This window comes from Sapajus apella, unplaced genomic scaffold, assembly GCF_009761245.1.
Source record: "Sapajus apella isolate SASKATOON/1434 unplaced genomic scaffold, GSC_monkey_1.0 scaffold12, whole genome shotgun sequence".
Lineage (NCBI taxonomy): Eukaryota > Metazoa > Chordata > Mammalia > Primates > Cebidae > Sapajus > Sapajus apella.
The window spans coordinates 32,703,392-32,727,120 of NW_022436952.1; the positions used below are offsets into that span (position 1 = coordinate 32,703,392).

At 48.5% G+C, this 23,729-nt stretch overlaps 2 protein-coding genes across 2 annotated transcripts in view; one reads left to right on the forward strand and one right to left on the reverse strand.

Moving 5' to 3' along the window:
• Nucleotides 1-657, reverse strand: part of FNDC8 (fibronectin type III domain containing 8) — an 8,992-nt gene extending 8,335 nt beyond the window's left edge. Inside the window, exon 1 of the mRNA XM_032280882.1 lies at nt 449-657. Coding sequence (XP_032136773.1) covers nt 449-657 — 209 coding nt within the window. The remainder of the gene's footprint in view (nt 1-448) is intronic.
• A 2,092-nt stretch (nt 658-2,749) lies between these two features.
• Nucleotides 2,750-17,539, forward strand: RAD51D (RAD51 paralog D). The gene is made up of 10 exons (XM_032280883.1): nt 2,750-3,082; nt 3,442-3,503; nt 3,982-4,100; nt 8,971-9,052; nt 9,296-9,430; nt 9,932-10,027; nt 13,362-13,452; nt 13,582-13,652; nt 16,144-16,308; nt 17,079-17,539. The coding sequence occupies exons 1-10, from the start codon at nt 3,001-3,003 to the stop codon at nt 17,160-17,162; spliced, it is 987 nt and encodes a 328-aa protein (XP_032136774.1). The 5' UTR covers nt 2,750-3,000; the 3' UTR covers nt 17,163-17,539.
• The last annotated feature ends 6,190 nt before the right edge of the window (nt 17,540-23,729 follow it).

The following is a 23,729-nucleotide window of genomic DNA, read 5'->3' on the forward strand; positions in this document are numbered from 1 at the left end:
GAAAGAAAGAAAGAAAGAAAAGAAAAGAAAAGAAAAGAAAATTAGCCAGGTGTGGTGGCAGTACATCAATAGTCCCAGCTACTTGAGAGGCTGAGGTGGGAGGATCACGTGTGCTCAGGAAGTCAAGGCTGCAGTGATCCGAGATTGCACTGCTGCATTCCAGCCTGGCCAATAGAGCAAGACCCTATCTCAAAAAGAAAGAAAGAGAGAAAGGGAAAAAAGGAAAGAAGGAAGGAAGGAGGGAGGGAGGAAGGAAGGAGGGAGGAAGGGAGGAAGGAAAGTAAGAAAGGAAGAAAAGAAAAAGGAAGGAAGGAGGAAGGAAAGGAGGAAGGAAAGGAAGAAAAAGGAAGGAAGGAAGAAAGAAAGAGTGAAGGAAGGAAGAAAGAAGGAAAGGAAGAAAAGAAAGAAAAAGAAAGGAAGAAAGGAAGGGACCAGACTTGTGTCTTACGGTAGGTTGATGGTATCATCCTCCAAGAAGTTGACCAAACTGCCTTTTGAGGATAGTGGGAGTCCTTTGGTAGTGACGGTCCGGTTCATAGACTTGGGGTTTGGAAAGGGCTTTGGCAGTTGGTCGAGGGCATTCATCATGTTGACGTTTTCTTTCTTCAGTACAGCCTCCTCCCCATCTCCCACTTGGTGGAGTGCCTCTGATGCCATCTGGTTTGTTTGGGATGACAGCTGTCACTGTGCAGGTCAACCCAGTTGACCAGAAGCAGAGAGAAACTGTGGGGGCAGTGGCCCACCTTTAGTATGGGCAGGATGCAGGTGCAATGAGCTGACTTCATAATCATCACAGAGTGTAACAATTAATGCCAGCCTCCCCTTGGTTTGAGGCTACTGCTCCTGGCTAGCTATGTGGCTGGCCAGACCAAGGGCCAGTGTGACAGAGAACCAGCAGTATGAGAGCGGTAGAACCAAGGAACAGACTGGATGAGCCCTTGGGCCCCTTCCAGCTCTAATACTCCATGGTGATAGCAGCCCTGCCCTTCTCTGGTGATCTCAAAATGCCTAATACCTGTGCCCTTTGGCACTGCCCTGGTGGGAAGGAGAACAAGGATGGTGAGAGATGGGCATGGGGTGTAGAGGAAGGCAGTGCAGCCCTGAGAGAGAGGCAGTATTGGAAAGCGTCTGTGGAGGAGGGAGACTTTGTCCATAGATGCTAAGGCTCTCTATCCTGAAACCATAGGCAGCAGACTCCACTGTGCCCAATCGGTTACAGAAAGGGAAAGCCCAGATAGCTCATAGGGGTTCATGGCTCACATATGATCAGACTTCACTGCTAGAATTCGACATGTGCCACACCCATACTCCCAAGTACCTTCCTTTGTTGAGTGACAATGGTGGCTGTTGCAGCGGGATACAGAGATGGGCCACACATGATCTCTGCTCTCAGAGAAACCCCCTGACAGTAGTAGGAAAACATGTACACAGCTTCAGGGGTGGGAGGGAGGCTGTTACAAAGCACCGGCTCTGCAGTCGGATGTGGATGTGAATCCAGCCCTGTGCTGCCTGGCTGGGTGACCTTTGGCAAGTGATTTAATCTCAGTTTCTTCTTTGGTGAAACAGGGATAAAAAATAGCGCCTCCCTCATAGATTTGTAAGGAGATAACCATGTAAAGTTTTATTTCTTCCAGTGGATAAGGCAAAGCAAAGGACATTTAAAAATAGCAAATCATTTTGTGTGTGTGAGTGTGTATTCTATATAACCAAGGTTTTTCGACCTTAAAAAAAAAAAAAAAAAAAAAAAAAAAGCCAGGCTCGGTGGCTCACGCCTGTGATCCCAGCACTTTGGGAGGCCGAGGGGGTGGATCCTGAGGTCAGGAGTTCGACACCAGCCTGGCCAAGATGGTGAAACCCTGTCTCTACTAAAAATACACAAATTAGCCAGGCTCAGTGGTGGGTGCCTGTAATCCCAGCTACTCAGGAGGCTGAGGGAGGAGAATTGCTTGAATCTGTGAGGCAGAGGTTGCTGTGAGCCGAAATCGCCCACTGCACTCTAACCTGGGCGACAGAGTCTTAAAAAAAAAAAAAAAAAAAGGGCCGGACACGGTGGCTCACACCTGTAATCCCACCACTTTAGGAGACCAAGGCAGGATTGTTTGAGCCCAGGAGTTTGAGGCCTGCGTGGACAACATGGTGAAACCCCGTTTTGTAGAGGGGAAACCTCCACAGAAAATACAGAAATTAGCCGGGCATGGTGGCACGTGACTGCAGTCCCAGCTGCCACTCAGGAGGCTGTAATGAGCTGAGATCTCACCAGGGCACTCCAGCCTGGACGGCAGACCTAGATCCTGTCATAACCAAAACAAACTTTTGAAAAATAGACGCAGGTGCCCTCTGGGTGCTGCTTCTTGGCACCTGTCGTATAATCTGCAATGGTGTGATTTTTGCAATTCGTTTTCATTGTCTATATTTCCCTCGCTCACAGGTAAGCGCCCTGGGTGTAAGGGCAGGTCGTCTTGTGTCATATTTTGTCCCCAGCGTTTGGAACGGAAGCGAGCACACAGGAGGCTCTTTAGAAGGTCGGTGTGTGTGTTGCGGAAGAAGGTAGAGGCTAACTGCGACGCGGCCGTGGGCGGGTTGAGCGCGGAGGGGGTCGTGGGACGCGGGAACCTGCGCCTGCGGGTGGCCAGCGGGCGGCGGTGGAGAGGGGCGCTCTCGGCTGGCCGGGTGTAGGGGGGCGCAGCGGCTCCGCCCCGCATGGCCCGCAGATGGCGCTGCAGGCCAGGCCCTCGCCGCGCGCCAGCCGGGAACCCGGAAGCGGCGGCAAGGCGCGACCAGGCGGGCGGGCTCTGGGCGCGGGAATCCCGGCGGATCCCGGGAGGGCGGATGGCCCCCAGTCCGACCCTCGGCGCCGCCTCCTCCTCCCTCCTTCCTCCTCCCGCAGCCAGCGCGCCGGTGTCCTTTCTAGGAAGGGGTGTGGAGGGGCGTCTAGAGAGGGCCCCGCGGATGCCCACGTGACGGGCAGTCCCCCTGGGGCTGTCCGGGCCTGTGTGGAACATGGGCGTGCTTAGGGTCGGACTGTGCCCAGGCCTCACCCAGGAGATGATCCAGCTTCTCAGGAGCCGTGGGATCAAGACAGGTGACCGTGTGTGCGCGTGCCAGGGAGCCGCGCGACCCGCGCACAGCCTGGATAGGCCCCAAGGGCTGGCACACTGTCCTGGCATACCTGCAAGGCGCTTCCCCTCCATTCCTAGAGAGCCACGCTTCTGGAGAGGCTCGGGAAGGGTGGGTGTGGGGAACCAAGCTCTAAAGCAGAGTAGAGGATTCCTGCTGTGTGCAGGGCACAGCGCCAGCCCCAGCAGCTCTGTTATTGCACACTGGCCTCCTGAGACGGCCTGCTGGGAGGTAGAATTGACACCCCATTTTACAGATGAGGAAAAACCTAGTGCGGGAGGCCCCAGGCCTCTCTGCCAAACCTCTATATTGTTCTGTTTTCAGTGGTGGACCTGGTTTCTGCAGACCTGGAGGAGGTAGCTCAGAAATGCGGCTTGTCTTACAAGGTGAGCTCCGGAGCTCCACCCTCCAAACCTGAGTGTCTTTAAAGTCCATCCCAAACCGGCTGGGTGCGGTGCCTCATGCCTGTAATCCCATCACTTTGGGAGGCCAAGGTGGGCGGATCACTTGAAGCCAGAGGTCAGGAGTTCGAGACCAGCTTGGCCAACATAGTGAAACCCCGTCTCTACTAAAAATACAAAAATTAGCCGGGTGTGGTGGCGCACGCCTACAGTCCCAGCTGCTCGGTAGACAAGAATTGCTTGAACCCCAGAGGCCGAGGGTGCAGTGAGCCGAGATCATGCCACTGCACTCCAGTCTGGGCGACAAGAGTGAGACTCTCTAAAACAACAATAACAACAAAAGTCCATTCCAAGCCAAGGGGAGCAGAGGGTTCTCAGAGATTAATAAGCGGGGTGAATGAGACCCTGGGATGCCAGCTTCTACGGGCGGTTCTTTGCTGAGCAGTCTGGGCCCCTTTGGCAGGCCCTGGTTGCCCTGAGGCGGGTGCTGCTGGCTCAGTTCTCAGCTTTCCCCTTGAATGGTGCTGATCTCTATGAGGAACTGAAGACCTCCACTGCCATCCTGTCCACCGGCATTGGCAGGTTTGTATGTGTACCGGGGAAAGAAGGTGAGAGGCAGGAGGACGGGGCTGCCTCTCAGCTCTGCTTTTGATGCTTGAGTCTAGAGAGGACGGATTTTTTTTTTTTAAACGATGGCTGGAGGGAAGGAAAGGGGTTGAGACATCTGAGTTCTTATCCTATAACAGGGTTATGGGATTTCTCAGCCTTGGCACTGTTGATATTTAGGGGCAGGTAATTATTTGTTGCTGTGGGGAGCGTGGAGGTGGTCCTGTGCATTGTAGGATGTTTAGCAGCACCCCTGGTCTCTGCCCACTAGATGCCAGTAGCACCTTCCCCACGCCAGTTGTGACCATCAAAAATGTCTCCTGATGTGGCTAAATGTCCCTGGGAGGCACAATTGCCTCTAGTTGAGAAACACTGTCCTATAACACAAGATGTCAGTATCTCATTATTTTCACCATCTTCTCTGGCCCTACTTCTTGTTTTATTTAAGGATATGGCAAGAGAGAACATTTACTGAGTGCCTACTATGTGCAGTCATTGCCTGTATGTTCTAGGTAATATCTTCTGTGGCTCTCCCAGTTAGGGATTATTAACTCTACTTGAGTTTGGCCTAAGAGGAGCAAATGGCAAAGCCGAGGCTCAAGCCCAGGGGTACGTGGCCCAGAACGTGGTTCCTTCACCACATCTGCAACAGTAGGGAACAGGAGAGTTCAGATAAAGGAGCAGTTGTGGGCCAGACGCAGTGCTCACGCCTGTAATCCCAGGACTTTGAGAGGCTGAGGCAGGCAGATCACTGGAGGCCAGGAGGCTGAGACCTGCCTGGCCAACATGATGCAACCCCGTCTCTAGTAAAAATACACAAATTAGTCAGGTGTGGTGGCAGGCGCCTGTAATCCCAGCTACTTGGGAGGCTGAGGCTGGAGAATCGCTTGAACCCGGGAGGCGGAGGTTGCAATAAGCTGAGATCGCATCACTGCACTCCAGCCTGGTGACAGCAAGACACTGTCTCAAACAAAAGGAGCAGTTATGTTCTGCCACGTGGTTTGGTGGGTTGGGGAAGAGTTGCAAAAACGACAGACATTTGCTGGCCACGTGAATCTTGACCTCTTTCCTGGTCCGTTTGTGCAGAATTTGATGAATAGCCACTGCCACAAAGGTCTTTGGATTGGTTTGGCCCTTTCTGTTTCCATAACACATTCTCTTGGCAGGGTTCATACAGCATGGTGCTTGCTCTCCCTGGTTCTCCCTGGTTGGGGGTCTGGGTCTGTTATCCATCAAGCACTGGCTAGGGCCTGCTGGGTGCTTGGTATGTGCAGATGTTACATACATGAATGAGGCAAGGCCCTGCCCTTAAGGCCTCTAGTTGGGTTTAGGAGAAAAGTAGGTGAATACAAGACAGGTGTAGCAAGCACAAAGGCAGGCGGCTGTGAGTAGGGAGTGATGAACAGGAAGCCGATTGGCCTTGGGTTTAGGGAATTTATAAAACCAGCAAACGCAGAGGGCAAATTTAAGTGGCAACCTGGAAGGAATGTAGCTGCCTCCGGTCCCTGCAGGGAGATGGTGGAGTGGTTCAGGAATGCTCTGAAGAAGGCGGGACTTGGCATGGAGGAACAGATGGACTTTCACTGAATGCTTTCCATGAACGAGGCACTGTGCTCAGCACTTCACAGTACATTATTTCATTTATTCATCACAACCACCAATGAACATGTTGCTGTTTAAATCATTATTCTATAGGTGAAGAAATTGGGACTCAGGTTGAATGACTTGCTCAAGGTTGTGCAGTTAGCAAACGGCAAACCAGTTATTTGAGGTCATGCCTGTCATACTCCCAAGTCTAGGAATGCAGCTTTAACTCATCTGCCTGGAGGTGGGAAGCCATTGTGAAATCAGGGTTATAGGCAGTGGGGTAGAGGTGTGCAGGGTGGAAGGGTGGCAGAGGCCAAGCAGGGCCCTGGCAGTGCTGGCCTGGAGTGTGTGAGTCCAGTCTAGGGCAGGTGACATTGGGAGACATGTTGAAGCACTGTGACAAGACCTACTATCAAGAGGAATGTATGGTGAAGAATCAAAGCTGGCTCGCCTGGTGTCTTAGCCTTTCTTATACTGTGCTGCGATGGTGTAACTTTAAAACTTGGGAGGAGGGGAGTTCTGTGGTCAGAAGTTTGAGAGGTGCCCGACTAATCCAAATTAAACAGGTTTCTCTCTTGTGGGCCACCTCAGAGCCTTTAGTGCTGAGGCGCAGTGATTTCTTACTGGGTGTTACAGCATATTACATGCCTTGGGGAAAGCTGTGTTGATGAGGGATATTGATTATTCCTCACAGGGCAGAGCTAGGTATGTTCATCCTAATATCCCTCATTTTAGAATAAGGTCTTCAGGAAATAGGAGGCATTGAGGTGATGTGTGAATGGACTGAAAGAACAGCTAAAAGGCAGTTCAGAGGGAAAGGCAGAGGAGAAATCCCAGAACTCACCTGCATTCTAGGCAGTGGTAAAACCCAGGTGTACTTCTGCTTCACGAGGCAAGACAGGGGTCTCTCCCTGTTGACATGTGGAGTTAGGGGTGATGGGGACATATTGCTAGGAAGGTCCTCTGGGCAGTAGGAGAGGCATGGAATGGAAACTCAGGTGAGAGGTTGGCTGGAAGGTGGATTTGGGAACACCTTATACAGACTAATCTCCACAGCAAACGATGTGGCTGATTCTTGACTAGAGTCAATATAAGTGGTTAAACCCCAGCTGCACGTTAAAATCATCCGGGAAACTGAAAAAGAGATATTCATGCTCTGGTCCCAACTCTAGAAATTCTTTTTTTTTTTCTTAGATAATTAAGACGGGGTTTCACCATGTTGGTCAGGCTGGTCTTGAACTCCCAACCTCAGGTGATCCGCCCACCTTGGCCTCCAAAGTGCTTGGATTACAGGCGTGAGCCACCACACCCGGCCCAACTCTAGAAATTCTAAATTAGTCTGGGCCAGTGGTTCCCAAACTTGTGTGCACATTGGAATCACCCGAGGACTCTTTTAAACATTACAAAGCCCAAGTCTCCCCCACACCAATTAATCACATTCACTCAGAGTGGGACACAGGTGTCAGTATTTTTAAATTTGTTTTCCACAGACAGGGTCTTGCTCTGTTGCCCAGGCCAGAGTGCAGTGGTGCACGATCATAGCTCGCTGCAGCTTTGAACTCCTGGACTCAAGCAGTCCTTCTGCCTCAGCCTCCCAAGTAGCTGGGACTACAGGTGCTCACCACCATGCCTGGCTAATTTAAAAAAAAAAAATTTTTTTTTTGGTAGAGACAGGGGTCTTGCTATGTTGCCCAGGCTGATCTCAAAGTCCTGGGCTCAAGCAATCCTCCCACCTGGGCCTCCCAAAGTGCTGAGATAGCAGGTATAAGCCACCATGCCTGGCCAGGCATCAGTGTTTTTTTTTTTTTTTTAAGACTGAGTCTTGCTCTGTCACCCAGGCTGGAGTGTCATGGCATGATCTCAGCTCACTGCAATCTCTACCTCCCAGGTTCAAGTGATTCTCCTGCCTCAGCCTCCCGAGTAGCTGGAACATAGGCACGAGCCAGCACACCTGACTACTTTTTGTGTGTTTTTTTTTTTAGTAGAGATGGCGTTTCACCATGTTGGTCAGGCTGGTCTTGAACTTTTGACCTCATGATTCGCCCGCCTCGGCTTCCCAAAGTGCTGGGATTACAGGTGTTAGCCACCTTGCCCAGCACAACATCAGTATTTTTTTGAAGCTCCCAGGTGAATCTAATGTGCAGACAACTTTGGGTACTGCTGATATAGGCATTAAAAAAAAAACAAAAAACACTCCCCTGATTTTAATGTGCAGGCAGAATTAAGACTAACTAGTCTAATGATTCTGAAACCTGAGTGTGCATCAGAATCACCTGGAGGCCTTGTTGAAACTCAAGTTTCAAGTGTGGGCTCCATTCCCAGAGTTTCTGATTCAGTAGGTTTTGGGGAGGAGAGCTGAGAATTTGCATTTCTAGCCAGTCCCTAAAGGTTGCTGCTGCACCTGGTCTGGGGACCACACTGGGGACCCACCCTGGGGTTCCCTTGATCTCAATGGGAAGAATGGAATCAGGAGTGGCAGAGGCTGGATGCTTATTCAACAGAGATGGGGTGAGCACAATTATCTCAAGAAGCCACAGGGCTTACTGCAACCTCTGCCTCCTGGGTTCAAGCGACTCTTCTGCCTCAGCCTCCTGAGTAGCTGGGACTACAGGCATGTGATCAAAGTTTAAAAAAAATGACAAATTATGGGAAATGTTATCAAGGAAACCCACAAACAGCTGGGTGTGGTGGCTCACATCTGTAATTCCAGCACTTTGGGAGGCTGATGCGGGCAGATCACTTGAGGTCAGGAGTTCAAGACTAGCCTGACCAATATGGTGAAACCCCATCTCTAATTTAAAAAAATTAGCGGGGCATGGTGGTGGGTGCCTGTAATCCCAGCTACTCAGGAGGTTGAGGTAGGAGAATCACTTGAGCCTGGGAGGCAGCGGTTGCAGCGAGTGGAGATTGTGCCACTGTGCTCCAGGACTCCAGCCTGGGCAACAGAGAGAAACTCTGTCTAAAAAAAAAAAAAAACCCACAGAGCCTGAGATGAAAAATGAAAGGAAGACCTCCTGATGGGGTGGCAAAGGTTTCTCTGGAGAGTTGATCTTTAAGAGTGGAGGTATGAAGAGAGATCAGAGAAGGAACATTTAGGTATTCCCTCCTTCCCAGAAGAAAACACCAGGAGAAGCCTCCTAGCCAGTGATGTTCAAAGACAACCAGTGCTTGAAAGGAATGTCTTACTTTTCTTCTTGGTACCTTTTCCCCTCTCTTCCTCTTAACCTCCTGTGTTGATTTTCTTCTCTTTTTCCATAAGCCTGGACAAACTGCTTGATGCTGGTCTCTATACTGGAGAAGTTACTGAAATTGTAGGAGGCCCAGGTAGCGGCAAAACTCAGGTACACGTGAGGCCAGCAGTCAGAAGGATTCGGGGATGGGGGTAGTGGATGTATAGCCCAGGGTCCCTGGGGGAGCTTCAGTGTACTGATGGGTTCAGAGCCCAACAGAGAGAAGACGGGTGATGAGGAGTGGGGCTTGGACTTGGCCCATTTGTGTTGCTGGAATCTGGGCAAGGTTTGGTGGGGAGCTCCCATTCTGGACCTTCTCTGAAGTGTCAAGTTCCTCCAATGCCCCACCCCCAGGTATGTCTTTGTGTGGCAGCAAATGTGGCCCACAGCCTGCAGCAAAACGTCCTATACGTAGATTCCAGTGGAGGGCTGACAGCTTCCCGCCTCCTCCAGCTGCTTCAGGCTAAAACCCAGGATGAGGAGGAACAGGTAAGGAGCAGCATGCTGGGTTCCATTGAGATTCTGACCACAAGAAAACCCCATTATCCCTTACGTTGTAAGAACTGGGGGTGAGTAGTCATTCCTTGCCTTGAAATTTTGCTGTTCTATTAATACATCCCGTATTCCTTAAGCCACCCCTGTTGATGCCATCATCCCATTTGGGGTGCTGCTCACACTGATTCTTCCAGGAAATCCTCCCAACTCCTTGCATATCCTAAATCAGGGCTGGCAAACACCGAGCTTTATGTTTCCAGTCCATTTCTCGCCCACGAGAGGCATCGCTAATCGGTCGTATCCCTCTTTCCCACTGAGTACTTTACAGCTCAGCACTCAGGCAGCTACCGCTGTGACAACTGGCCCATTAGACAATGCTCGTTTGCCACCCTAGACCTGAGTCCTTACATCCAGGTGCCTCTTCCTTCCCAGCCTTACCTCCACCCCCTATACCCTCTTATCTAAAGCCCTTGCTTCTCTTTTCCACCCCGTCAGGCAGAAGCTCTCCAGAGGATCCAGGTGGTGTATGCATTTGACATCTTCCAGATGCTGGATGTGCTGCAGGAGCTCCGAGGCACTGTGGTTCAGCAGGTGAGCCTGCTGTTTTGCCCCTCCTTGCTTAACTCAGCTTGCCAGATGCTACCTCTATGGGCAAGTGTCCTACTACAGACTGTTTGGAAATGCAGATGTGCAACCTGGTGACGCCTGCTATGCTTGCCACTCTCAGGATGGAACTCCTGAGCACCTAAATCACATACCTCATTGTTTACATGTTCATCTTACCTGCTGAACAGTAAAGCCCCTTGAGTGGAAGGATCAGGTCATATTTATCTCTGCATTCCCCACTAGATGAGTGAGGAATACTTTTAGCTGTAAGTAATAGAGGTTGTCTGACAGAGACTTGAACCTTGAGGACATTTAATTATCTCACATGAGTTGGGAAGTTGGCAGGTCCATGCTATCAGGGCAGTAGGTTGTATATCTGATTTTCTTGTTCTTCCCCTCATAGTTGCAAAGAGGCTGCTATAGCTCCAAGCATCTTGTTTTCATGCATCCATATCCATATTCAGGGCAGTGAAAGATAGATGGTTCTTTTCTGTACCTCTTCCCCTTTTATCAGGAAGGAAGAATCTTTCTCCAGAGCCCACTGATAGGCATCCCTCTTCCCCTTACATGTTTGGCCAAAATGGAGTTATGTGTGTATCTTGGACTAAGGCCTGGGCCCACTATCCCTGAAGTCAGATTTCTGCCCGGGGCCTGAACACATTCAGAGTCCTGTTAACAGGGAGGTTAGAATGGCATTTGGGTTGGTACTTTGCTACTCGTGTTGGGTGCTTAGGGTTTGGTGCACTGATTTGTAAACTACTCGATTTGGAAGATACCTTAAAGATAGAATAGTTCATCTCAAACTTTTTCTCTCACCCCAAAGTATGACGTATTCATACGGGCATCCCCACGACTGTATATAGAGTCAGTGGTTTTTACAAACTCTAGAACATAAAATAGTTGAATAAGCTGGGAATGGTGACCCACACCTGTAATCTTAATGACTCGAGAGACTGCGGTGGGAGGATTGCTTGAGCCCAGGAGTTGGAGGTTGCGGTCAGCTATGATCATGCCACTGTACCTTAGCCTGGGTAAGAGAGCTAGACCCCGTATCCCACAAAATTTTGAACAAATACTTGCCTCAGAAGTCATAGGTCATAGCTGGTTATGACCCACCAGCTTGTTGAGACATGAAGCTGAGTAGTACTGATCTCACTTTTAGAGATGAGTAGAGTGAAGGCCAGAGAAGTGAAGTGAGTTGACCAAAGTTGACAACATATTTAGGACAAGAGCTAATCTTACAGCTCAATCCTCTCAATTCCAGATCAGAAGACTGTATTTTGTACTGTAGGACCATGAGATGGCATATCTTCTATTGTTGCATAATAAGTTACCAAAACCTTAGTGGTTTAAGACATGTATTTCTTATCTCACAGCTTCTATGGGTTAAGAATCTGAGGCCAGGAGCGGTGGCTCGTGCCTATAATCCCAACTCTTTGGAAGGCCGAGGCAGGAGGATCACTTGAGCCCAGGAGTTCAAGACTAGCCTGGGCAAGATAGTGAGACCCTGTCCCCTACAAAAAAAAAAAAAAAAAGAAAGAAAAAAAGAAAAAGAATCAGAATCAGGATATAAGAAGTAAGGGAGAAGAGAAAAGAAGCAACAAAAACAATTTAAATCCAGGGAAACCAGGAGGATGCTCCTGCGTGTGTAAAGACAGGAAATTATGGTTAGAAAGACGGCACCAGGCCGGGCATGCTAGCTCATGCCTATAATCCTGGCACTTTGGGAGGCCAAGGTGGGCAGATCACTTGAGGCCAGGAGTGTGAGACAAGCCTAGCCAACATGGTAAAACCCGTCTCTGCTAAAAATACAAAAATTAGCTGGATGTGGTAGTGTGTACCTGTAGTCCCAGCTACTTAGGAGGCTGAGGCATGAGAATCACTTGAAGCCATGAGAGAGAGGTTGCAGTTAACTGAGATCATGCCACTGCACTCCTGCCTGGGTGACAGAGCAAGACTTAGGGAATTTATTCGGAGGCATTTTAGATATGGAAGATGAGTCCTGGAGGCATGATCTAGAAGGAGACAGTGGTGTAAAGAGAAGGCTAAACTCTTCAGCAAAGGAAGTTAGAAATTTAAGGGTGGTAGTTAGCAGGACAGGAGAAAGAAGGTGGGGAATCAGCAAAGGAAGAGAAGGGCCTACCACTTTCTCCTGCTGGATGCAGGAGAAAGATGGCTGCTGAGAGATCCATGCCCAGAAGGGCTTCAGGACTCTACATGGGGCTTTCTGAAATGTGATGACTTTAGTGTAGTTTTTAATTTTTTTTTTTTTTTTTTGAGACAGAGTTTCACTCTTGTTACCCAGGCTGGAGTGCAATGGCGCGATCTCGGCTCACCGCAACCTCCACCTCCTGGGTTCAGGCAATTCTCCTGCCTTAGCCTCCTGAGTAGCTGGGATTACAGGCACGTGCCACCATGCCCAGCTAATTTTTTGTATTTTTTTTGGAGATGGGGTTTCACCATGTTGACCAGGATGGTCTCGATCTCTTGACCTTATGATCCACCCGCCTCGGCCTACCAAAATGCTGGGATTACAGGCTTGAGCCACCGTGCCCGGCTTTTTTTTTTTTTTTTTTTTCATACGGAGTCTCACTCTGTCACCCAGGCTGGAGCGCAGTGGTGCGATCTTAGTTCACTGAAACCTCCACATCCCAGTTTCAAGCAATTCTCCTGCCTCAGCCTCCCAAGTAGCTGGGATTACATGTGTGTGCTGCCACAGCCAGCTAATTTTTGTATGTTTAGTGGAGATAGGGTTTCGCCATGTTGGCCAGTCTGGTGTTGAACTACTGATCTCAAGTGATACACTGCCTTGGCCTCCCAAAGTGTTGAGATTACAGGCATGAGCCACTGCACCCAGCCACTTTAGTGTAGTTTTGGTGTCCTGTGATTTAAACCCTTTATTTCGACTGAAGTCTTCAGTGAAGTCTGTTATACATACCAATGGGACGAGGGAGACATTGTTGCTGATGATGTTCTGTGATGCAGCTAGCTATATTTGGGATGAGGGGGGTTATTTCTTTTTTTAAAAATTTATTTATTATACTTTAAGTTCTGGGATACATGTGCAGAATGTGCAGGTTTGTTACATAGGTATACATGTGCCATGGTGGTTTGCTGCATCCATCACCCTATTGTCTCCATTAGGTATTTCTCCTAATGCTATCCCTCCCAATCCCCTACTCCCTGCTACCCCTCCCCTAGCCCCCCACCAGGTGGGGGGCGGTTATTTCTTACTATTTTCAGACAGAGGAGCAGGCTTGTCCTGTAATGGGTCCTAGAGGTCAACAGGTTCATGAGCGCTTCCCCCACATTCCTTCAGGTGACTGGTTCTTCGGGAACTGTGAAGGTGGTGGTCGTGGACTCAGTAACTGCGGTGGTCTCCCCACTTCTGGGAGGTCAGCAGAGGGAAGGTGAGTGATATGGCAGAGCCTGGGATCAGTGGAATGTGACCTCACCTCCCAGCTCTGGATTTTGGCCCCTGGCCAGCCCCATCCCTGGTTCCCTGCTGCCCTTCCTCTCTGCTTCTCCTCCTCCTGCAGGCTTGGCCTTGATGATGCAGCTGGCCCGAGAGCTGAAGACCCTGGCCCGGGACCTTGGCATGGCAGTGGTGGTGAGGAAGCAGGCTTGGCCAGTGAACTTGATTTCTAGTTATTGCTAGCTCTTTATTTCCTTTCAATGTCAGCTTCCAAACCCCAAAGTGGCCCTTTAGGAAGGGGACAGATCCTAGCTTCCCTGGGTCAGCTAAAGCTCTGCACCATAAATAGCTAAAGGAGTCAGTAATTGCCTTTGTTTGTTGGTTGGTTTTTTCCTACTTTTTTCTTCTTAGTCAGGTTTATTGAGGTGTAATTTACATAGAGCAACTTTCTCCTTGAAGTTTGACTAATGGAGATAGTTGTATCCAGTCTTGTGACCTCACCAAAGGGTCCCCCAGGCCCGTGCAGCCACTGATCTGTTTTCCATCCCAATAGTTTGGCCTTTTCCAGAGCTTCATATGAATGGATCTTTTTGCTGTTGAAGTAACTTTTTCTGTTTATGAGGCAGTTTTTTAAAAGTCTGCTTGCTTCTTTCTCACAGAAAGGATAAAAAATATATATAAGATTCATATTTGCCATCAATCTCCACATCCACAGAAACCATATTAATATTTTTACATATCTCCATAAAATATTTTTTCTGCATATTTACTTATACATTTAGCCAACTTTTTTTCTTTTTTCTTTTTCTTTTTGTTTTTGTTTTTTTAGATAGAGTTTCACTCTGTTCCCAGGCTGGAATGTGAGGGTGCAATCATTGCTTACTGCAGCTCGACCTCCAAGGCTCAACCAATCCACCCGCCTCAGCCTCCCAAAATGTTGATATTACAGGTGTGAGCCCAGCCTTAACCAACTTTCTAACTAAACTAACTTCATGAAAAAAAAAAAAAAATAGGCCAGGTGCAGTGGTTTATGTCTGTAATCCTAGCACTTTGGGAAGCCACGGCTGGTGGATCACGGGAGCCCAGGAGTTCGAGACCAGCCTGGGCAACATGGCAAAATTGCACCTCTATCAAAAGTATAAAATCTAGGTAGCCTTGGTGGCAGGAGGATTGCTTAAGCCTGGGATGTCAAGGCTTCAGTGAGCTGTGATCATGCCACTGCACTCCAGCCTGGGCAACAGAGCAAAACCTCATCTCAAAAACAAACAGGCCAGGCACGGTGGCCCACGCCTGTAATCCCAGCACTTTGGGAGGCCGAGGCGAGTGGATCGCGAGGTCAATAGTTCAAGACCAGCCTGACCAACATGGTGAAACCCTGTGTCTACTAAAAATACAAAAATCAGCCGATGTGGTGATGTATGCTGTAGTCCCAGCTATTCAGGAGGCTGAGGCAGGAGAATTGCTTGAACCCAGGAGGTGGAGGTTGCAGTGAGCCGAGATAGCACCACTGTACTCCAGCCTGGGCAACAGAGCAAGACTCTGTCACACACACACAACAACAACAGCACAAAAAATAATATACCATCTGAGTCAATTTCTTGTTGTGTTTTGAAATAGATTCTTTACAAATGTAATTTTTAGCAGCTATATATTTTTTCTAATTTCTTTTATGTGGTAAAATAGATAAAACATAAAATTTACTATCTTAACCATTTTAAGGTATGCAGTTCGGTAGCATTAAATGTATTCCTAATGTTGTACGATCGTCACCACCATCCATCTCCGTAACTCTTTACCTTGCAAAACTGAAACTCTGTACCCATTAAAAATAACCAATTTCCCCCTCCCCCAGCCCCTGACAACTACCATTCTACTTTCTGCATCTATGCTTTTTGACTACTCTAGGAACCTCATATAGATGGAATCATATGGTATTTACCTTTTTGTGACTGGAGTATTTCACTTAGCATAATGTCCTGAAGGTTCATCCACCTTGTAGCATGTGTCAGAATTTCCTTCCATTTAAAGTCTGAGTGGCCGGGCATGATGGCTCATGCCTGCAATCCCAGCACTTTGGGAGGCTGAGGCTGGCAGATTGCCTGAGCTCAAGAGTTTGAGACCAGCCTGGACAACAGGGTGACACCCTGTCTCTACAAAAAATACGAAACATTAGCCAGGCATGGTGGTACACCCCTGTAGTTCCAGCTACTTGGGAGGGCTGAAGTGGGAGGATCGCTTGAACCCAGGAGGCAGAGGCTGCAGTGAGCCATGATCATGCCACTGCACTCCAGGCTGGATAACAAAATGAGACCCTGTCTCAAAAAAAAAAAAAAAAAAAAAGTGTGGTGGACATGGTCTCTGGATGCCCATTTGTTGGGTTGGTGGTACAGTAGATCTAAGCCCATCACTGGCTTTCCTGGAAAGTACAGTTAGCACTGCTTTTTCTCAGACATGTGCCCCATCACCTTCTGATTCAAGTCAAGCCTGAGGCATCAAAGTTTAGTGGGAAGATCTGGACACAAGTCAGGAGGCCCAGGTTCTAGTTCTAGACCTGCCATTAGGTTTTGTAACTTTGGGGAAGTTATTTCTCTGTGGTATGCCTCCGTTTTCCTGTCTGTAAAATGAAGCAGTAGTAATAGATGTCCTCTATACTAGCATTATGGACCTGTAAGTGTTTTTGCTGCAGGTGACCAACCACATAACTCGAGACAGGGACAGCGGCAGGCTCAAACCTGCCCTGGGACGCTCCTGGAGCTTTGTGCCCAGCACTCGGATTCTCCTGGACACCATCGATGGAGCAGGAGCATCAGGCGGCCGGCGCATGGCATGTCTGACCAAATCTCCCCGACAGGTGAGGCAGCCCCAGGAGGATGCCAATAATCTTGGGCCCTGGAGGGTGGTTTCCATACTCACAGATGTATTCGAGAAGAACTCTTTATTTGCTTGTTTTTTTGAGATGGAGTTTCGCTCTTGTTGCCCAGGCTGGAGTATAATGGCGCAATCTTGGCTCACTGCAACCTCTGCCTTCCAGGTTCAAGCAGTTCTCTTGCCTCAGCCACCTGAGTAGATGGGATTACAGGCATGTGCCACCACACCCAGCCAATTTTGTATTTTTAGTAGAGATGGAGTTTCCCCATGTTGGCCTGGCTGGTCTCAAACTCCTGACCCAGGTAATCCACCTATCTCGGCCTCCCAAAGTGCTGGGATTACAGGCGTGAGCCACTGCACTTGGCCTTTTTTTTTTCTTTTTTGAGACAGAGTCTTGCTTTGTCCCAGGCTAGAGTGCAGTGGTGCAATCTTGGCTCACTGCAACCACCACCTCCTGGGTTCAAGTGATTCTCCTGCCTCAACCTCCCAAGTAGCTGGGATTACAGGCGTGCACCACCACACCCAGCTAATTTTTGTATTTTTAGTAGAGACAGGGTTTCACCATATTAGCCAGGCTAGTCTCGAACTCCTGACCTAGTGATCCACTCACCTCTGCCTCCCAAAATGTTGGGATTACAGGCGTGAGCCACTACACCTGGGTGAGAACTCTTTAGAGGCTGAAACCTTGCAACTAAAGAAGCTACCCACTTGGGTTGCTTAACTCCACTTATTCCTTCCTATTTCTTCTTCCAGCCCACAGGTTTCCAGGAGATGGTAGACATTGGGACCTGGGGGACCTCAGAGCAGAGCACCACGTTACAGGTCGATCAGACGTGACCTGTGTAGTATTTGGAAAACCTCCTAACTTTCCTTCCCAGTAATGCCTGCTGTTTACTGCCACCTGGTACTGATGACTACAGAAGTTCTCAGGCTGGCCAGAAGAGACATCTTGGTTTCCTCATCCTCACTCTCTGTAAGCATATAAAACACAGGCGAGAGAGGATGCTGCACTTCGAGGTCCCAGAAATTCATGCTGGTACCACATTTCCTTCCCTCATTTCGAATGTGTATGTTTCCAGTGGAAACCAAGTTCACCCTGTCTGGGAGCATCTCTGAAGAGGTATGCTGGCCACTGGATAAATAACCTGTGTATCACCATGTGTCCTGTGCTCCATCCTAGCACAGTGGCCAAGCTGGGAAAGCCTCTAACTTGCCTTTGCTGTTGCTGCTTAAATGTCAGCTTCCAAACCCCAAAGTGGCCCTTTAGGAAGGGGACATATCCCCACTGCTGTCCCTCGGCTTTCCATTTGTTAAATGGAGGCCACTCTCCCTTAGCTCTGTCTCTGAGTTGCTGGGTGGAAATAAGCTTATAAATTAAATACTCTTCTTCATCTCTGTTTTGCTCTTAAAAATATAAAAAGGCAATTCCCCGAGCCCTAGAGCCACCTGATTTTCCCCCAGAAGGTTGTTTTTCAGTTTCCCCCAGTGAGGCCCAAAGAACAGTTATTCCTCCTTTTCTCTTGCTGATTTGGTTTCAGACCTGCATGCATTACCATGATTAGGTGAAAACATGTGGGCTCGCTGCAGTCCCAGGGATATAATTTAACAGGAAGGGAGGCTCTGAGCTGCTCCTGGTGAATCTAGCCACTTGTTTAATATGCATGGTGCCCTGTGGGGCCCCTCCACAGTACAGCGTAACTAGAGGTGCTGAACCATGGCCTTGCCCATAAACAGACCGGAGAATCTGCACAGTAAATAGAGCCAGCTGGGAAAATTGATGCTGACGTAAATAATACATGGCAAATCTAGTCCTTTATGCAGAAATTCATTGCTGGTGGCTCCAAGATGCAATATAATTACACGTCTCTTCCTGCCAGCTGTACCATGGTCTAGTGCCCTAGTGTATGGAATAATTCCCCTGTCTTTTACCAGCACTGTGGCCATTGTCTGAGAGCCATGACCCTGGCTGGGAGGGGAGGAGGACACCAGGAAATGGAAAATAAAAGGAAAAGTAGAGAAATCAGGATTGTTTACTGCCTACATCTTTTTTTTTTTTTTTTTTCTTTTTGAGACGGAGTTTTGCTCTTGTTACCCAGGCTGGAGTGCAATGGCACGATCTCAGCTCACCGCAACCTCCGCCTCCTGGGTTCGGACAATTCTCCTGCCTCAGCCTCCTGAGTAGCTGGGATTACAGGCACGCGCCACCATGCCCAGCTAATGTTTTTTGTATTTTTAGTAGAGACAGGGTTTCACCATGTTGACCAGGATGGTCTCGATCTCTTGACCTTATGATCCACCCGCCTCGGCCTCCCAAAGTGCTGGGATTACAGGCTTGAGCCACCGTGCCCGGCCATCTTTTTTTTTTAAATTTATTTATTACTATTTTTTTTTAGTGGCCACATCTTTTAAAGGAAGGTCACCAGCTGGGTGTGGTGGCTCAAGCCTGTAATCCCAGCACTTTGGGAGGCCGAGGTGGGCGGATCACCCAAGGTCGGGAGTTCGAGACCAGCCCGACCAACATGGAGAAACCCTGTCTCTACTAAACATACAAAATTAGCCAGGTGTGGTAGTGCATACCTGTAATCTCAGCTATTTGGAGACTGAGGCAGGAGAATCACTTAAACCCAGGAGGTGGAGGTTGCAGTTTGCCAAGATCGTGCCATTGCACTCCAGCCTGGGCAATAAGAGCGAAACTCTGTCTCAAAAAAAAAGGCCGGGCATGGTGGCTCATGCCTGTAATCCGAGCACTTTGGGAGTCTGAGGCGGGCGGATCACAAGGTTAGGAGTTCAAGACCAGCCTGACCAACATGGAGAAACCCCATCTCTATTATTAAAAAAAAAAAAAGAAAAGGAAGGTCGCCTTTCTTGGTTAGAGAGACTGTTGTGTAATTAATTAGTTGTGTCTTGGCTGCAAGGAAAGAGGGTCAGAGTTACACTCAGAAGATAATGACATTTAAAGTTGATGAATGCAGCAGGGATAGAACCATGGAAGATTGGGAAGGGGTGACAAACTGGCACCAGGGTGTTGGAGGGAGGACAGGGTTGGTAAGCCTAAGGCTGGGGGAACCTTCCCGCTTACTTTCACAGAAGACCGCAGGAGAAATTAATCTTCAATATCTTTATATCATGGGTGATTGGCACATTCCTGCAACCCCAGTAAGAAGCAATACATGAAGCTGGAAATTGCAAATTCCTGCCACTCAAGGTACTATTTGGGGATCTTAAGCCCACAGCAGACATTGCTAATAAAGCACAAGCACTCTTTTTTATGGAATTCTAAGTGTTTTGAACTTTTTCTTAATACAGCACTCCAGGTAGCCACTACCAGTCAGTTGGAGTTGGTATTCAAGGTGGAGTCTGGCTGCCATCTCTGTCCTGTTTCCTGTATGTAGTGAGTTCAGGTACTTAATACCTAACTGAGGACCCTAGGTCTGCTGTTTGACATCATCTGGGGGCCAGATACTGTGGCTCAAACCTGTATGGTAGCACTTTAGGAGCCTGAGGCAGGAGGATCACTTGAGCCTAGAGGTTTAAGACCAGCCTGGGCAAGATGATGAGACCTCATTTCTACAGAAAAAAATTTAAAAATTAGCTATGCATGGTGATGTGCACCTGTGGTCCCTGCTACTTGGGAGACTGAGGCAGGAGAATCACTTGAACCTGGGAAGTTGAGGCTGCAGTGAGCCGTGATTGTACCACTATACCCCAGCCTGGGTAACAGAGCAAGGCCCTGTCTCAAGGAAAAAATCATCTGGCCCATCCTGTTACTTAACAGAGAAGGTACCTGAGGCTCAAAGAGGATGAGTGACAGTCTTAGTGGCAGAATGGGGTGGGGGCTAGAACCCAGAACTTTTGATTCCTAGGCCAGGACTCTTTTAATCGCCACATTGGCTGGGCACAGTGGCTCACGCCTGTAATCCCAGCACTTTGGGAGGCCGAGGTGGGTGGATCACCTCAGGTCGGGAGTTCAAGACCAGCCTGGCCAATTTGGCGAGCCACTGTCTCTACTAGAAATACAAAAATTAGCTGGGCGTGCTTGCACAGGCCTGTAATCCCAACTATTTGGAAGGCTGAAGAGAGAAGATCGTTTGAGCCCAGGAGGTGGAGTTTGCAATGAGCTGAGATTGTGCCACTGCACTTCCAACCTGGGCAATAGAGACTCTGTTTCAAAAAAGAGAAAAGAAAAGAAATCCCCACGTTTTCTTTAATTTCCAATCTATACAGTTCTATTCCTGCTAGGGCTCTAACTCCTCCAGCTGAAGGCGCCATAGCTCTCACTCAAGGAGCTGCTGTGGCCATGGGAAGGTGTTCCATTCACTGCTACTTCAGACCACCACGTGACATTCCTGCAGGCTGTGCCCCTCATAGCTGGCTTCATCCTTTGGATCCTCCTAGACCTGCCTGCTGCCACTGCACTCTCTCTTCCGGCCACACCACACTGTGCAGTTCCCTGATAGGACTTGGACTAGGCTGGCTCTCCTACCCAAGTGCCTTTTGCTCCCTTTGCTAATGTGCCTGTTTCTGCCCAGCTCCCACTGTGTCTGGTGCACACCCACCATGACGTCCTTTTTTATACCTCAGCTGTGGTCTAGATAGATATTTGCAGTAACTCCCCTGTATTATTTATTCACTTGTACTTTTTTTTTTCACTTGTCTGCCTACAGGCTCTGACTTTTTGTCAGTTTTTCTGTATTATGGAAGCTCAGTAATTATTAAATAGGTGAATGATTTTAAAAAAAAAAATGAGCAAAGGACTGGTTCTATCTCAGGGGTTCCTCCGATAAAGTGTTAGCTTTTAATCTCCCCTGCGGGGGTGATTTGAGACTTGAGGGCACTCTCTATTTCTTAGGGAAAAAAAATACATATATATATATATATGCATATGAGCCAGGCACGGTGGCTCACACCTATAATCCCAGCACTTTGGGAGGCTGAGGCAGGCAGATCCCTTGAGGTCAGGACCTTGAGACCAGCCTGGCCAACATGGTGAAACCCAATCTCTACTAAAAATACAAAAATTAGCTGGGTGTGGTGGCAGGCACCTGTAATCCCAGTTATTTGGGAAGCTGAGGCATGAAAATCGCCCTCAGGGGATAGAGGTTGCAGTGACCCGAGATTGTGCCACTGTACTCCAGCCTAGGCAACAGAGTGAGACTGCATCTCAAAAAAAAAAAAAAAAAAAAAAAGTGTACATATATATATATATATATGAATGAGAGGACTTTAATGCATTTTAAAGATAGCAAGGGAGGAATCAAGGAATGTTTTTCTCTTGATCTAATCATTGTGTCCCCAGAGGGTCATCTTATACATCTTTTTACATGGGACTATTGTGTGCCCTTCATCTGCCATTAGACAAAACTAATGTGGAGACCCTATTATGTGCTAGCACTTGATGGCCTTAATTAAAAATCAGGCATTTGAATTCCCAAGGACTTAGGCAAAAAGTCCATGTATTATTAAGGCTGCAAGTAACAAAACCTAGCTTAAAGAAGTGTAAATAATAGGGACACATACAGACACAGACACACACACACACACACATACATATATATATTTTTTATTCAAGACAGAGTCTTGCTCTGTCATCCAGGCTGGAGTGGGAGTGCAGTGGCACAATCACAGCTCACTGCAGCCTCTACCTGCCAGGCTCAAGTGATCCTCCCACTTCAGTCTCCCAAGTAGCTGGGACTACAGGTGTGCGCCACCACACCTGGCTAAGTTTTGTAATTTTTGTAGAGACGGGGTCTCCCTATGTTTCCCAGGCTGGTCTTGAACTCCTGGGCTCAGGGGACCTACCCTCCTTGGCCTCCCAAAGTGCTAGGGATTACAGTCGTGAGCCACCATGCCTGGCAGGGACACTTATCTCTGATAACACAAACCCTGAAGTTGGTTAATTCAGTGGCTGATTGTCAAATAGCACAGGGCCTTTGCATCCTTCTGCTCTGTTCTTTTATGTTGGTTTTGTTGGGCACCAGCCCCGACCCTGTACATGGGTGCCTTAGTCCTGGCGGTGACGAGGGATTGAGAAAAGGAAATAAAGACAAAGACACAAGTAGAATTTACAGCATGGGTCCAGGGGACTAACGCAAGCTTTGGCCCTGAGCTCTAGGCTCCAGACACTTTTATTACGTGCACAATCTCATTGATCTTATGGGAGTGGAAGGAGAGGATGAAGTGGTAGCACTTGTGATCCTTCTAAGACATGCTAAACTAAGCGCTCTGAGCATTTAACAGCACTTGAGATCCTTCTAAGACAAGTTAAACTAGTACTCTGAGTTTATCACCGGTTGTTATCAGGGTGCAGCTGCATCAGAAGCATAGCGGATGAGGAGCCACCCGGTCTGACCACACCCAATGCATCAAGGGGCTTTTATCTCCCGAGCATTGAGGACATAAGGCAATTAAAATCGCTACATATTCTGAGAACCTAGGCAGAGACTGAGGCCTTCTGTGATCTCTGCCCTGCAAGGCTTTTCTCCTCCTTGCCAGCTTCCTACTAGCAAAGACGGACCTTCTGAGCAGAGGCCGCCTCTCTTCTGAGATCTTTGCATAAGCCCTTTTTACAAGATTCTCATGCGGTCTCCATGTTGAGAAGGCATTCCTGGGACCACAGCAGTATTGCCTGCTCTGCAACCACCCCTTGGTGATTACCGGTGTTACTGCACTCTCAGATGGTCTTTACCTTAGGCCTCCTGTTGCCGCTTGATTTCTAATTAACTGCACCAATAATACAGTTTAGTTCGGTGTATAAGCTTCAGTGTACTCTGAGCCAAGCAAGGTTATAATTATTTAGCTAGAATTAACATAGGGGAGCCCTGGCCATCTTGACCCACAGGTTTTGTCTTCAAGCATGTTGCCCTTATCAAAGCCTAGCTGCAACCATTCTAACAAACAATCCAGACATGGCAATATCTACAGGCAGGAAAAGGATCACCTCCTGTGTTTCTTCTAAAGAACAGGTGTTAAGGTGCCAGGCACTGTGGCTTATGTCTGTAATCCCAGTACTTTGGGAAGCCAAAGTAGGAGGATCACTTGAGGCCAGGAGTTCCAGACCAGCCTGGGCAACATAGCAAGACTTTGTCTTATAAAATAAAATAATAATAAAAATTAAGAAAAGGCCGGGCGCGGTGGCTCAAGCCTGTAATCCCAGCACTTTGGGAGGCTGAGGCGGGTGGATCACGAGGTCAAGAGATCGAGACCATCCTGGTCAACATGGTGAAACCCCGTCTCTACTAAAAATACAAAAAATTAGCTGGGCATGGTGGTGCGTGCCTGTAATCCCAGCTACTCAGGAGGCTGAGGCAGGAGAATTGCCTGAACCCAGGAGGCAGAGGTTGCGGTGAGCCGAGATCGTGCCATTGCACTCCAGCCTGGGTAACATGAGTGAAACTCCGTCCCAAA

Coding starts and splice junctions, on each gene's coding strand:
- RAD51D (XM_032280883.1), top strand. CDS start 3,001: ATGGGCGTGCTTAGGGTCGGACTGTGCCCAGGCCTCACCCAGGAGATG. Junction 9,431..9,931: donor CCCAGGATGAGGAGGAACAG/GTAAGGAGCAGC, acceptor CCACCCCGTCAG/GCAGAAGCTCTCCAGAGGAT. Junction 16,309..17,078: donor TGACCAAATCTCCCCGACAG/GTGAGGCAGCCC, acceptor TTCTTCTTCCAG/CCCACAGGTTTCCAGGAGAT.